This window comes from Cricetulus griseus (genome assembly GCF_003668045.3).
Source record: "Cricetulus griseus strain 17A/GY chromosome 1 unlocalized genomic scaffold, alternate assembly CriGri-PICRH-1.0 chr1_1, whole genome shotgun sequence".
Taxonomy (NCBI): domain Eukaryota; kingdom Metazoa; phylum Chordata; class Mammalia; order Rodentia; family Cricetidae; genus Cricetulus; species Cricetulus griseus.
The window spans coordinates 220,616,459-220,631,866 of NW_023276807.1; the positions used below are offsets into that span (position 1 = coordinate 220,616,459).

The following is a 15,408-nucleotide window of genomic DNA, read 5'->3' on the forward strand; positions in this document are numbered from 1 at the left end:
GACTCAGTTTGCTTTGTATGTAGCTCAGGACCATTTGCCCCAAAATGGCATCACACACAGTGAACTTGACTGCCTTCCATCAATTCAGAGGATCAGGGCAGTCCCTCACAGCCACAGCCTCAGATGGCCTGAGTGACACACTTCCACAGTTGATGCTTCTTGTCTCGGATGATGCCAGGCTGCATCAAGTTGACATGCCAACCATTTACAGGACACTCATTTACAGGACAAGGGGTTTAGAGTAGCTGCTCTAACCCCTGACCTTCCTCAGGGCCCTGTGCTCTGCCTGTCCCTTTGTTACCATTCCCTCTATCTGTCGTGAGCAGTGTGGCTTTCTCTGCCTTGGCAGGAGTGGAAGGCGGAGCTGAAGGACTTGACTACACTCCTGCACAGGGCAGCCGGGCCCAAGGGAGAAGAAGTGGATCTGTGGACCAGGGATGACGCAGCAGAAGAAGCGGCCCAGAAGCTACAGATGCTGTATGGCTGGGGGGCAGAAAGGAGGCCCTATGAGGATTTGCTAAGGACCAAGCTCAGGGGGAGGATCCCCACTTCCAGAACCATCACTCTTAAGGCAGAGGAGGTAATGTCAAGACTTATTCTCTTTATTGTTTGTCTTAAATATAACAGTTGAATACACACAGGGGAATTGTCCAAGGTCCAGTTTTTTTATTGGGAAAAACCATGTATCCAAATCAGAATTAGCCACCATCCAAGTTATTTTTCATTATTTATGCCTATAGATGGTAATCTTTGATTTCCAAATGGAGTTTTATGCTACTGTCAGTTGAGGATTAATTTGGGATGGCTTTGAGTGAAAATGAATATATATATATCCATCATATATTATACTATTCATTATATATAATATATTGTAAATATATACATATACATTTATATATCAAGGCTTAAGCAAATGAAGTTTATTAATTTGGAGGCAATAGGGTTGTAGTTTGGTTTAGTGACTCAGCTGTGTCAAATTCAACATCTCTGTGGTCCTCTTGGCCTTCCATGGTGCTTGTTGCCTCTTAGTCATAGGTTGCTGCCGAAATGCAGCTAGTCTCTTGGAAAGAAGTAGATGAATATTGGCAACAAACACATCTCCCATTTCAGGAAGTGGAAACATTCCCATAAGCACCCTTGATAACTTCGTGTAGATTTCATTGTTCAGAACTGGGCTGAATGGCTCTTCTTAGCTGTTAGAAGGCGGCAACCTGACTTACCCTGATTAGATCAACCTCACTCCCTTGGCTCCTGAAACAGATAGACATCCAGGCTGATATGGACGAAGACTGGGATGCTCATCCACTTTCAGAATTGGCATACATTCCATTATGCTGAAATTCAGAATCTATCTATATTAAGACAAAATATCTGTGAAACCAACACTCAATTTATAAATATTGTACATAAAAAAAAAAAAACTCGGTTTCCCAAGGTGGGGCAAGTGAAATGGCTCAGCAGGTGAAGGTATGTGCCATCAAGCCTGACAAGCTGAATTTGATCTCTGAGACTCTCAAAGTGGAAGGCGAGAACTGATTCCTGCAGGTTGTCCTCTGACTTCCACGCGTGACCTGTGGCATACATATGTGTCACTTACATGTGCGCATTATTCTTTCTGGACCTTTCTGTAGACATTGATCAACAGTGACCATCATAGATCCTAGCTTTTCTGCTTTCTGAAGTGTTCCAGTTGAGAATTACTGCCCTGTGATTGTTTCCAGGTGTGTCTAAGCAGAAACAGTAGACTGGGATTTCCCCCTGCCCCGAGTCCACTCACTGTTGTTGAAATGTTCTGAAAAAGCCTACATATCAAATATCAAACACACACACACACACACACACACACACACACACACACACACACACAGAGAGAGAGAGAGAGAGAGAGAGAGAGAGAAGGAAGAATTTATATATATATTCTTATTATATATATAATATATATGTATATATTATATACGTGTGTGTGTGTGTGTGTGTGTGTGTGTGTGTGTGTGTGTGTGTGTGTATCTATCTACTTGGAAGTTGTTTGTTTGCTTTTGAGACAAGGTTTCTCTGTGTAGCTTTTGAGTCTCTCCTGGCACTCGCTCTGTAGTCCAGGGTGGCTTCAAACCTCAAACTCACAGAGATCTGCCCTGCCTCTCCCTCCCAAGTGCTGAGATTAAAGGTGTGCGCCACCACCACCTGGCTCTACTTGGAAGTTTCTTTTATTTATTATGTATACAGTTATCTGCATGCATGCTTGCACACCAGAAGAGGGCACCAGATCTCATTACAGATGGTTGTGAGCCACCATGTGGTTGCTGGGAATTGAACTCGGGTCCTCTGGAAGAGCAGTCAGTGCTCTTAACCTCTGAGCCATCTCTCCAAAAGAACCTTTTAAAAGATTAATTTTCTGATCAATTTTTAATTTAGAAAATATGATCATTATGTCATGATTGATTTTCTATAATTATATATGAGGTTTCCGGTAACAAAATTCTTCACAGTTGCCTTTTGCCATGTGGAGAAAATATGCTCCAAGCAAAATTTAGAAAATTGCATCAATTTTAGAGGCAAATGGAATCTGGGAGATAAATTTAGCATCTTATAACTTTTCTGGAGTCCTCTTTCAGCCGACTTGGGCTACATCATCTGAAAGTTAGGGAGTTTTCTTATATTTGGAGCTGCTTTGAACTTGCTATGTAGTCAAAGATAGTCTTGAACTCTTGATCCTTCTGTCTCCATCTCCTGAGTGCTAGGATTACAAGTATGCACCGACATGCTCAGTTTATGCGGCCAAGACCAGGGCTTTACACTTGCTGGGTAAGCACTCTAGCAATTGAGCTACATTCCCAGCCCCATTGAGTTCTAATTATTTACTTATTTTATGTGTGTGTGTGTGTGTGTGTGTGTGTGTGTGTGTGTGTGTGTGTGTGTGTGTGTGTGTGCGTAAGAGAGAGGCAGAGACAGAGAGACACACACACACAGAGGGATTCCTTGGAGTTAGAGTTAAAGGCAGCTCTGAGCTGTCCAGTGGGGGTGCTGGGATCTGAACTCTGGGCCTCATGATTGAGCAGCAAGTGCTCTTATCCACTGAGCCACCTCTCCAGCCCCGACTGTGTTAAGGAGCTTGAACTTGTTGGTCTCCAGAGTCTTCACAGGCTCACAGGTCCTTGAAGAGACCATTCCATGCTTCCTGATGATGGCTGTTGTCTGAGGACTTCTCACCATCCCTCATCATTCCTTCAATGGCTGCATCACAGTGAACCCAGGATAAAGAGCCATCAGCATGGTTGGTATGTGCAACCTGTCCTTCCTCTTCAGGCAGGAGAGCTGTCTGTCAAGCTGGACCCTTACATCCGGACTCAGAGGGGAGACTGGGATGGAGAATCAGCTGAAACACAAATCTGGCCCTTGATCAAATACGTGGAAGTGATTCTTCCCAAATCTGCACTGATTCCAGAAGGGGTTGTCCTGGTGGACATTCCAGGCACAGGCGACTTCAACAGCAAGAGGGATGAGATGTGGAAAAAGGTGATTCTTTTTCACGGGCTTATCCTTCTCTCTACTCCTTCCCCCCTTCTGAGAAATGAGTCAGAATTTTGTGAGCTTGTTGACATTAAATTCTTTCATTTCTCTGTATTCTTGTGTTGAACAGGGCAGAGGCTGTATGTGGATGGCCACAGAAAGGGATTGCAGGGAGTGTGTTTAGCTGGGACAAGAGAGTGTGGTATAGAGAAAAGCCTAGGGAAGCAGAAGAAAGGGATAAGGAGACTGTGAGCACAACCAAGACTGTGTTAGTTACTTTTCTGTTGCTGTGATAGAGTGTTCTGACACAAAGCAACTTAGGGGAGAAAGGATTTGTTTGTTGGCTATGGTTCCAGAGGGGGTACAGTCCACCATGATGGAGAAAACACGGAGGCAGGGACACGGGGCCTGTGTGACAGTCCGGATGCAGAATGATCATGTTTCATCCTTACACAAGACAGACGGAGACAAACAGACATATGGACATGTGAGAGAGTGTGTGAGAGCAAAAGAATGACAAAGAGAGGATAAAGACAGAGGAGAGAGGGAGGGAGAGACAGAGAGATACCCAGAAAGAGAGACTAATGAGACCAGAAAGTATTGGGAACCAATTGTTCAAACCCACGAGCCTGTGGGAGGCATTTCACATCCGAATCGTAACAGAAGCTGAAGGTATAAGGCACAGAAGTCAGCCACTCAAGAACCTAGAGTGTGTATCTGTATTGGCAAAGTGGGGAAGGCCTACAGTCTTCCATACTAAAGAACACACAATATCCACAGTGGTCACTGAAGGGTCCCAAGCATCTCTAAATTGACTCTAATTTGGGAACCAGGAGGAGGCAGCAGGCATTTTTACATTGGTTTCTAAATGTGGGCCCATTCCAAACAGATGAGGGTTAGGGTCCAGATGTGTGTGGCTGCTTTACTTCTCAGGACTTGGTTTCTTCTCTTTAGAGGGCTTTGCCTAACAGCACATATTTTTTAAACCATGATGTATGGAACAAAAGACTTGGGGTCAGAGTGGCAGGAAGGCATGAGCAAATGATGTCACCAGATCTTCCACTCCCATGCAACCAGAGCAGTACCATGTTTAAAATCAAGCACCCTGGACCCTTCGAAGGCATTTACCATGAGCTAGAGTCTGAGTAGGGGGAAGATGCTATGGCTGCCTTTTCACCAAAGGGATGCCTTAGAACAGTGGGGACAGTGCACAGGACCAACAGGCAGCTTAGGAAACTGGTCTAACCACAAATTCTGCCACTCATTAGCTGTGTGGCCTTAGTGAAAACTAATATGAAACTCACTGTTATTAACTCAAGGTCTATCGACCTTGTAACATTTGGGGCCAGATAATTCTTTGTTATAGGAAGGTCTTCTGGGTATTGTAAAGTATTTAGCCTTTAGCTGCCAGCATCCAAAGTTGTAACAATTAAAAATATCTTCAGAGGGGCTGGAGAGATGGCTCAATGACTAAGAGCACTCGCTGCTGTTCTTGCAGAGAACTTGAATTCAGTGGTCAGCATCCATGCCATTGGGTTCACAACTGCTTGTAAATCCAGCTCCAGAACATCAGATACTCTCTTCTTGCCTCTGTGGGCACCCATACACACATGGGACACACACACACACACACACACACACACACACACACACACACACACACTGACAATTCAGAGACTTGAAAGATAAGTGGAGGCCCAGCTAAGTGTATAGTAAATCGAGTATAGCTAGTGTACACATGAGGGTCCATGAGCCACTTCCTTGACTGGTGCAGAGAGTAGAGTAGAAGCCCCGAGTGAGGTCCAGGAGAGGGGAAGGTGGTGTGAAAAATCCATCACTGAACTTCAGTCTCCCTAACTGAGATGTCATCCACTTTCTGATCCTTGCCGTGGCCATGTCCTGCAGACCATTGATAAGTGTTCTGTGATCTGGGTGGTCAGCGATGTAGAGCGGGTTTCTGGAGGAAAGGCCCATGAGGACCTTCTGAACGAGAGCATCAAAGCCTGCCAGCGTGGCTTCTGTAAGGACATCGCCCTGGTGGTCACCAAGACTGACAAACTCCACTTGTGGGAATATCTCAGGTATTGTGCTGAGTTTGCAAGGCTGTGGATCATCCTGCCCTGGACTTTCTTTCCTAGGTCCTGGCTGTGAAAATGAGAAAATAGCATCATCTCCAGCTGACTGTTGGGGATGAAAGAAAAGTCTCTGTGATTTGTTGAGATATCAAGATGCCTGGGTGGGTTGGCTTAAGACTCTGAGCCATGTGACACTCCCAAGACAGGTGTTCTGTGCTCCGTCACTGTTCTTTATGAAAATCTGAGGTACCACTCATATGCACAATATGGAAAGAGTGCTTCCTGTCCCCAGAGACATGGAAATGTAATTTTCCTGCCACTAGGAGGCACATACCATATCCAGCCTGGTACAGCTTTCAAGTGTTAGGCTTTACTTCAGTTCTGTTAACCTTAAAAAAAAAATTAACCCAAAACTTGAGAATTTTGGCCCAAAGGTTTTAGAGTGCCAATCTAATCACTAAGAATAAAAGGTATGTACTAGAGATCTTGGGTTGGAGAGCTTAGTGGAAATTAATAGGTGTCTTTGTTTCCATGTAGCTCTGTCCCCCAATAACTAGGGAGAGATGGGACTTGCCTTCCATACTGGGATACTGTTGAGAGTGAGAAATGAACCAGCAGAACAAACACAAATAGACTGTGCTGAGCACACAGCATGAGGTCACAAGATACAATGGCGATGTCATTGGGTCATTGGTAATCTCTTGCAGTCTCTGAGCTTCTTCACCTGTGCCCTCCACATTCCCCCCAGGCTCACCAAAACTCAAGCCTGATGGTTTTCTCTAGAACTTCTTTTTCTCTAACGGGCTAAGTCAGAATTCTAGCTTCATTCCTCACCCCTACAATTTGTCTTGCCCTACTCCCTTCCACAGAATATTTGAATCTCACCTTTTCCAGTGCCAATACTGAAACTGGGCATCATTAAATACGCTGGGCACAGAGAAGTGCCTCATTTCTGAGACCGCTGTATAAAAGAGGATTAAAAGCTGAGAGCAAGAAGCCCAGTGTCACGGGAACTCAGACTGAGAGGGCTACCCTCTGCCTGGGACAGGGAGAGAGTTTACAGGACATTGCTTACCATTGAGAAATGAAGGCCCTCTTTCCAAGATACTGGAAGATGATCAAGAATTGGGGTAGAGTCAAAAAGAGATTATACAAAGGACAGGGGCATATCTGTCTGTCTGTCTGTGCTGCTTTCCAGCAAAGTCGGAAATGTGCAAGGACACAAAATAAAAGTTTAGTCATTGTGACATTTTTCTTATTTCATTTCAGGGAAAGAAAGATGGGAAATGTAAGTATGGACTAATCATTTAAAAACAGATTTAATTTTACTATTAATTTTGTATATGTGTGTGTGAGTATCTGTGTGTGTGTGTGTGTGTGTGTGTGTGTGTGTGTGTGTGTGTGTGTGGTGTGGTATGTGGTATGAGTATGTGTGAGTGTGTGTGGTGTGTGTGTGTGCACACACATGTGCTTGCATGTACTATGGAGGCTGGAAGAGGGCATCAGATCCCTGGAGCTGTAGTTACATGCAGTTGTGTCCACAGAAGTAGATGCTGGGAAACCATACACAGATCATCTGAAAGAACAACAGGTGCTCTCTACCACTGAGCCATCTCTTCAGCATCTGGACCAGTAATTTTGTTGTTATTGCTTTGGTCTTTTTTTTTTTTTTTTTTTTTTTTTTTTTTTTTTTTTTTTTTTTTTTTTGAGACAGGGTTTCTCTGGGTAGCCTCTGCTGTCCTGTAACTTGCTGTCCTGGAACTTACTCTGTATATCAGGCTGGCCCTGAACCTGTTCTGGGATTAAAGGCATGCACCACGACTGCTCTGGTCTGGACCAGTAGTTTTTAAATAATGCCTGTTGTGATTGGTAGTACATTATTGTAGTATGTGAGTACTTGGATTTCTGGGCCAAATGAGGGCAGCTAAAATAACAAGTACTGATCACCTCACCACTGCCAATAACTCTAGCCTCTGACTTCTGTATTTTCTTTCTTAATCCAGCAAGCTATTCAAAGTCAGAGAGAGGCTGTTTTGCAAAGAAATGAAATAATAAAACTACAAAGGAATAGAATTCTTAAAGAGAAATTGAAGGTGAGTTTGCAGTTTTGCTGTGTGTTTTTTGACTTCTCAGTCCCCAGATACTGAGAAACAGATGTGCATTTGGTCTTCTGTGGTAGCAAGGTTAAAAGCTTTGGAGTAGACAAGTTGGGCTTAAGTAAGTCCTGCTGCTTGGTTACCTCTGTGACCTTAGGCATGTTATAGTACTTCTTTGTACCTCTACTTTCTTCTCTATAAAATGGGGAGCTAGTGCCATGTCCCTTGTGATTACTGGAATGACTAAATAAGGATATTGTCTCCCAGAAAAGTCAGGGTTGACTAAGTATGGTGTATGGGTTCTTCCCAGGGAACCAGCTCTTTGAGAACAAGTGTCCAAGCCCCATAGGTAGCAGGAGGAGGTGATGCTATTAAGGAAAGGTTCAGGGGAAAATTCCTAGCTTCTTGGAAATAACTGAAAAATAAATAAAAAACCAACAGTCTTAGACTGAAAAGATGGCTTAGTTATAAACTCTGCTCTGCAAGCATGAGGAAGGAACTGAGTTTGGATTCCCAACATCCATATAAAAGCTGACACAGCTGCAGGCATCTGTAGCCTGAAACCCAGCTATGTGTGCCAAGACAGGCAGATCCTAGGGGCCTGCTGGTCAACTAGTCTAGCTGAGACAGTAATCTCCAGGTCCAGTGAGAAACCCTGCCTTAAAAAAATAAAAAGGTGGAGAGCAATACAGAAGAAAGTCCATGTTTACCTCCAGCATCAATATATGTATGTGCTGGTAGCACCCCTCCCATATACATGTGTATACCACACACACACACACACACACACACACACACACACACACACACACACACACGAGGAGGGAGAGATGGACCAATAGTCTTTAGGACAATGGTACATGGAGCAGGGGCAAGAATACAATGGCAACAGGTGATCATGTTTGCAAATTACACAGTAAGGCTGGAGCTACAATAATCCTATGGGAACCTTAGTGTTTTATTCACTTATTTTCACTACTTTATCAATAAAATAGCACAAATATAAACTTGTCCTAATAGTCTCATATGGCTGTAAAACAGAAATCTACTTGAAGATGAAATCTAACCACCATGGCACAAATGGTGTGTCTTCCACAAATGGATGTATACAGCCATAGTTGTTATGGGTGTGCACAAATGAAATCTTCAGTTCCACTGTCAATGGCAGCATCTGGCTTCTGTCCAATTTAGTAAATAGCTTAATGTATCTTGACTTCCACAACATGGAAGCAGGAAATGCATGCTGTGCCATGTAGGATCAGAGATGCCAAAGTTTTTGTTGCCAGCTCTGGATGACTGGGCTTTCTGCATGAGCTGAAGTCTTCCATTGAACAATCAGATGCCAGTTTCCATGAAGCGATAACTCAGCAAAGCTGTTCTTAATTTCTTGGATGTTCCTGCTGGCATGAAAGGAACATGCATTTTATGAGGTCCTAATCAGATTATCTCGGGAAGTGGAGAGGTGTAATACTTCAATGCTCAATTCACAACTATGTTTATTGCTAATAAATGTGGCAAATTGATTTGCCTGAGTTGGGATCTAGGCAGCAGTGTGCTAGTGTACAGGGTTGCTGTGGTTCTTGGTGTTGGAATGCAAGGTCTTTTGAGTCTGCAACCCATGCAGATCCCCACTGATGACTAAGGGATGGAGCAATTCTCCACCCACTCTGAACCTTCATTTGTGAAACCTTCATTTTTACAATATACCTTTGAAACAGATTTTATTTTCCTCCTTGAAAATAAGAGGCTGGAGCTGAATAAGGTAGTCATTTTTATAGCTAGAGGCCAATTGATTTTAAGTTATAGGACTCAGAATTAGAAAAAAGTTAGGCAAAAGCCTCCCAAGAAGATGGGATGAAGGACTCGGGAATGAGTGTGTCAGGAGAAAGTCAGAGAAGTGAGAAGGGGCTGGGGAGAAGAGAGTTGGGAAAGAAGAACATACAACACTTTCAACATGGCAGGGAAGGATTTAAGGGCAAAAGAAAAGGCTGGGGACAGGTTAGAAGGTCTCCATGAGCATTCTTCAGATGAAAGACTATGAGAAACAGGACTGTGGTGTGTCCCACCAGCTCTGTTCAAGCTGGGCTGGAGAGGAGAGGGGGATTCTCTCTCTGTCTCTCTGTCTCTCTCTGTGTGTCTCTCTCTCTTTGTGTGTGTGTGTCTCAATATACTATTGTGTACATACCTCTCTCCTGTTTGAAGCAGCACTTTCCTGGAGTACTAGTGAGAAAGAGGAGAATGGGTGCTTTGCAAAAGACTCAGTTCCTTTTTTTCTCCCCTCCAACTCTTCTGAGACTTATAACACATCTTAGGCTAACCGGGCTGCTTTGGTGAAAATGCCATTAGAAATAACAGACATGTTTTTCTCACAGGTCTGGAGTCTGGAAATGCCAAGTTCAAGGGAATGGCTTAGGTGATGGCTGGGGAACATTCACTTCCTGCCTCACAGTGTGATGGCCACTTTCTCCCTGTGTGACAGGACGGCTGTGGGCTGTCTGAAATATTTTTATAAGGGAATCAGTCCTATTCATAAGGGCTCCACCCCCACAGCTTAACCACTTCATAATCATTTTGCCTCCTAAAGCCATCACTTTGGGGAGTCCGATTTCAACTTATGAATTCCTGTTTTCACTAATACTAAATTTATACTTCAGTTTTCTCTCTCCAGGCCTTTCTTTGTAAACAAAAGTCTTTTTAGTGCTAAATGTGGACACAGTCTTCTTAAAGACATTTAAAGGACTTTTTGTTGTTTTTTTTGTTGTTGTTGTTGTTTTTACAACCTAACCAAAGTTTCCCATCTCTCCTCTCCTCCAAGTTCCACCCCCTGAACTCCCCTACCCCATCTACTCCTCCCCTTCTGTTTCTCTTCACAAAAGGGCAGACTTCCCATAGGTATCAGCCAGCCATGGTATATCAAAGTGCAGTGAGACTAGGCACCTCCTCTTCTGCAAAGGCTAGATGAGGTAATCCAGTAGGAGGAACAGGTCCCCAAAATAAGCAACAGAGTCAGAGACAGCTCCTGCTCCCACTGTTGGGAGTCTCATAGGAAGGCCAAGTTACACAGTTATAACAGATATGCAGAGGGCCTAGGTCAATCCAATACAGGCTCCCTGGTTGTTGGTTCAGTCTCTATGAGGCCCTATGAGCCTAGATTAGTTGATTCTGTGAAATTTCTTGTGATGTCCTTGATCCCTCTGACTCCTACAATCCTTCCTCCCTCTCTTCAACAGGATGCCCTGAGCTCTGCCTAATGTTTGGCTGTGGTTTGGCATCTGTTTCCATCCGTTGCTGGCTGAAGCCTCTCTGATGACAGCTGGGCTAGGCATAAGTTTCAATAACTTTTTTTCCAGTTGTGTGTGGTTCTATCCTAGGTCTCTGGGCTAGCTAGCTTCTGGGTCCTGGCCATCCAGGCAGTGTCAGGGGTGATCTCCCTCTCATGGTATCGCTCTCAAGCTGGGCCAGTAATTAGTAACTTTCATAATTTCTGTGCCATCTTTACCCCAGTACATCTTGTAAGCAGGACAAATGATAAGTCAAAGGGTTTGTGCCTGGGTTGGTGTCCCAGTTCCTCCACTGGAAGTATTTCCTGGTTACAGGTTCTGTATCCCCTATTGCTAGGAGGGTTAGCTCGAATCACCCTCATAGATTGCTGGGGGCTTCCATTGTTCTAGGTTTCTAGCTCATCCCAGAGATGACCACAGATTCCAGTTGTCTCTCCCAGTACTCTTTCCCTCCATCCTCCCCCACCTGCTCCCTCCTGTTCCCATCCCCATTGTCCCTTATAGCCCCTCCCCCAATCTACTGGCAATGTCCGTTCTATTTCCCCTCCACAACGGGATTCATGCACCCTCCCCATGAGCCCTTGTTATTTAGCTTCTCTGGGTCTATGGATTGTAGACCGATTAGCCTCTGCTAAAATATCCACTTATTAGTGAGTACATACCATGTTTGTCTTTCTGGGTTTGGATACCTCACTCAGTAAGATATTTTCTAGTTCCATCCAGTTGCCAGCATATTTCCTGATGTCATCGTTTTTAACAGCTGTAAATGAACCATATTTTTTTGTCCATTCTTCAGTTGAGGAGTATATAGATTGTTTCCAGTTTCTGGTTATTAAAAGTAGAGCTGTTATGAACATAGTTGAGCAAGTGTCCTTGTAGTATGATTGAGCATCCTTTGGGTATATACCCAGGACTGGTACAGCTGGGTCTTGAGGTAAACTGGTTCCTAATTTTCTGAGAAACCACCATATTGACTTCCAAAGTGGCTGTACAAGTTTGCACTCCCACCAGCAATGGAAGAGTGTTCCCTTGGCTCCACATCCTCTTCAGCATAAGCTGTCACTTGTGTTTTTGATCTTAGCCATTCTGACAGGGGCAAGATGGGATCTCAGAGTTGTTTTGATTTTCATATCCATGATGTCTAAGGATGTTGAACATTTCTTCAAGTACTACTTGGCCACTTGAGATTCCTCTATTGAGAATTCTACATTTACATCTGTACTCCATTTTTAATTGGATTTGTTGATGTCTAGTTTCTTGAGTTCTTTATATATTTTGGATATTAGTCCTCTGTCAGATGTGGGTTTGGCAAAGATACATTTCCATCTGTGGGCTGCTATTTCATCCTTTTGACAGTGTCCTTTGCCTTACAGAAGCATTTTAGTTTTATGATGTCCTATTTATTAATTGTTGATCTTAGTGCCTGTGCTATTGGTATTCTGTTCAGGAAGTTGTTCCTTGTGCCAATGTGTTCAAGACTATTCCCCACTTTCTCTTCTATCAGGTTCAATGTAGCTGGTTTTATGTTGAGGTCTTTGATCCACTTGAACTTGAGTTTTGTGCAGGGTGATAGATATGGATCTGTTTGCATTCTTCTACATGCCAACATCCAGTTAGATCAGCACCATTTGTTGAAGATGCTTTCTTTTTTCTATTGTATAATTTTCATTTCTTTGTCAAAAATCAAGTCTCGATAGGTGAGTGGATTTACTTCTGGGTCTTCAAATTTGATTCCATTGATCAATGTGTCTATTTTTATGCCAATAACATGTGGCTTATCTTACTATTGCTCTGTAGTTCAGCTTAAAATCAGGGATGGTGATACCACCAAAAGTTTTTTTTTTTTTTATTGTACAGGATTGTTTTAGTTATTCTGGGTTTTTTGTTGTTTGTTTTTCCGTGTGAAGTTGAGTATTGTTATTTCAAGGTCTGCAGAGAATTGTGATGAAATTTTTATGGGGATTGCATTGAATCTGTAGATTGCTTTTGGTAAGATGGCCATTTTTACTATGTTAATCCCAATGATCCATGGGTTATCTTTCCATATTCTGATATCTTCTCCATTTTCTTCCTTCAAAGACTTGAAGTTCTTGTCATACAAGTCTTTCCCTTGCTTGGCTAGAGTTACACCAAGATATTTTATATTATTTGTGAATATAATGAAGGGTGTTGTTTCCCTGATTTCTTTTTCAGACAATTTATCATTTATATAGAGAATGGCTACTGATTTTTTTTAGTTAATTTTGTATCCAGCAACTCCAATGAAGGTGTTTTATCAGCTGTAGGAGTTCCCTGGTAGAATTTTTGGGGTTGCTTATGTGTCATATCATCTGCAAATATCCATACTTTGACTTGTTCCTTTCCAATTTGTATCCCCTTGATCTCTTTTAGCTGTTTTATTGCTCTAGCTAAAACTTCAAGTTCTATAGTGAATATATATGGGGAGAGTAGACAGTCTTGTCTTGTTTCTGATTTTAGTAGAATTGCTTTGTATTTCCCTCCATTTAATTTGATGTTGGCAATGGGCTTGGTATATATTGCCTTTATTATGTTTAAGTATGTTCCTTTTATCCTTGATCTCACCAAGACCTTTATCATGAAGGGCTGCTGGATTTTGTCAAAGGCATTTTCAGCATCTTGTGACATGCTCATCTGTTTTTTTTTTTTTTTTCAGTTTGTTTACATGGTGGATTAAATTGACAGATTTTTTTTTTTATGCGTTAAACCATCCCAGCATCTCTGGGATGAAGCCCATTTGATTGTGGCTAATGATCTTTTTAATGTATTCTTAGAATCAGTTTTTTAGTATTTTACTTAGTGGTTTTGCCTCTATATTCATAAAGGTAATATATCTGTAACTCTTTCTTGGTTGAGTCTTTGTGTGGTTTGGGTATCAGAGTAACTGTGACCTCATAAAATGAATTGGCAATGTCCCTTCTGTTTCTATTTTGTGGAACAATTTGAGGAGAATTGGTATTAAATCATTTTTGAAGATCTGGTGCAATTTTGCTCTAAAACCATCTGGCCCTGGGCTTTTTCTGGTTGGGAGGCTTAAAGCCTGCTTCTGTTTCCTTGGGGATGATAGGTCTATTTAAATTATTTATCTGACTTAATTTAACTTTGGTAAGTGGTATCTGTTGAGAAAATTGTCCATCTCTTTTAGATTTTACAATTTTGTGGAGTATAGGGCTTTGAAGTATGGCCTGATGATTCTTTGGATTGCCTCTGTCTGTTGCTATGTCCCCCTTTTTGTTTCTGATTTTGTTAATTGGATATTCTCTCTCTTCCTTTTAGTTAGTTTACATAACAGTTTGTCTATCTTGTTTATTTTCTCAAAGGACTAACTCTTTATTTCATTGATTCTTTGTATTGTTCTCTTTGTATCTATTTTATTGATTTCAGCCCTGAGTTTGATTATTTCCTGCCATCTACTTCTCTTGGGCACGTCTGCATCTTTTTATTCTAGAGCTTTCAGGTGTGAAGTTAAGTCATTAGTATGACAATTCTCTAATTTCTTTAGGCAGGCACTTAGTGCTATGACCTTTCCTCTTAGCAATGCTTTTGTTGTATCAAAGGAATTTTAAATTGAGCAGTACCAATGAAATACTTATAAATCGACTTCAAGAACACATTAAAAAAAATCCATCAAGACCAAGTCACTTCAACACAGAGACCCAGGCATGGTTTCACATATGTAAATCAATACCATAATTCACCACCTAAAAGACTCAAGAACCGAACACATGATCATCCCACTAAATGCAGAAAAGGTCTTTAATAAATTCCAACATCTCTTAATGATAAAATCCCAGAGAATCTAGGGATATAGGTACATATCTCAACACTAAGAATAAATTACTCCATATTGAAATGAGTATAACTATTCAGTGAGATACTTTTATGGATATGGGAGAAGTTAGGAATTGTGGGTAAATATGATCAAAATACATTTTATGGCCAGGTATGGTGGGGGGGTGCCTTTAATCCCAGAACTCATGAGTCAGAGGCAGGTGGATAAGGATCTTTTTGAGTAGTTCCAGGACAGCGACAGCCAGGGCTATTACATAGAGAAACCTTGTCTTGAAAAACAAACAAACAAAAAACCTAATACACTGTATGAAAATCTCAAAGAATTCATAAGAAAATTTTGTTTTTATAGGACATTTCTTTGCCTAGTCTTATGCTGGGAAATATTTTTAAAACCAGCTACGTAAAACAAAATGAAACAAAACAGTAGTGTCTCACCCCTTCTGACTGGCAGTGTGTGCCAACTCCTGTGCTGCAAACAGCCCCAGCACTGCCAGTCTATTCACCAGGGCCACTCAGGCAGAGGTGGGAAGCCAGGTGACAACCAGCACTCAGAAGTGGGAATACGTTGGTTTCAGCTGGCCTCTGCCAACAGCTCATTCTTTGTGCTTTCAGTGTTTGGGTTGGGAACTTATCCCAGGG

The 15,408-nt window shown here is 42.2% G+C and overlaps 1 protein-coding gene across 1 annotated transcript in view; it reads left to right on the forward strand.

Annotated features, from left to right (window-relative positions):
* Positions 1-15,408, forward strand: part of Nuggc (nuclear GTPase, germinal center associated) — a 47,679-nt gene that overhangs the window by 13,766 nt on the left and 18,505 nt on the right. The window contains 5 exon segments of the mRNA XM_035453106.1: positions 350-580; positions 3,304-3,513; positions 5,413-5,588; positions 6,852-6,870; positions 7,586-7,675. Coding sequence (XP_035308997.1) covers positions 350-580; positions 3,304-3,513; positions 5,413-5,588; positions 6,852-6,870; positions 7,586-7,675 — 726 coding nt within the window.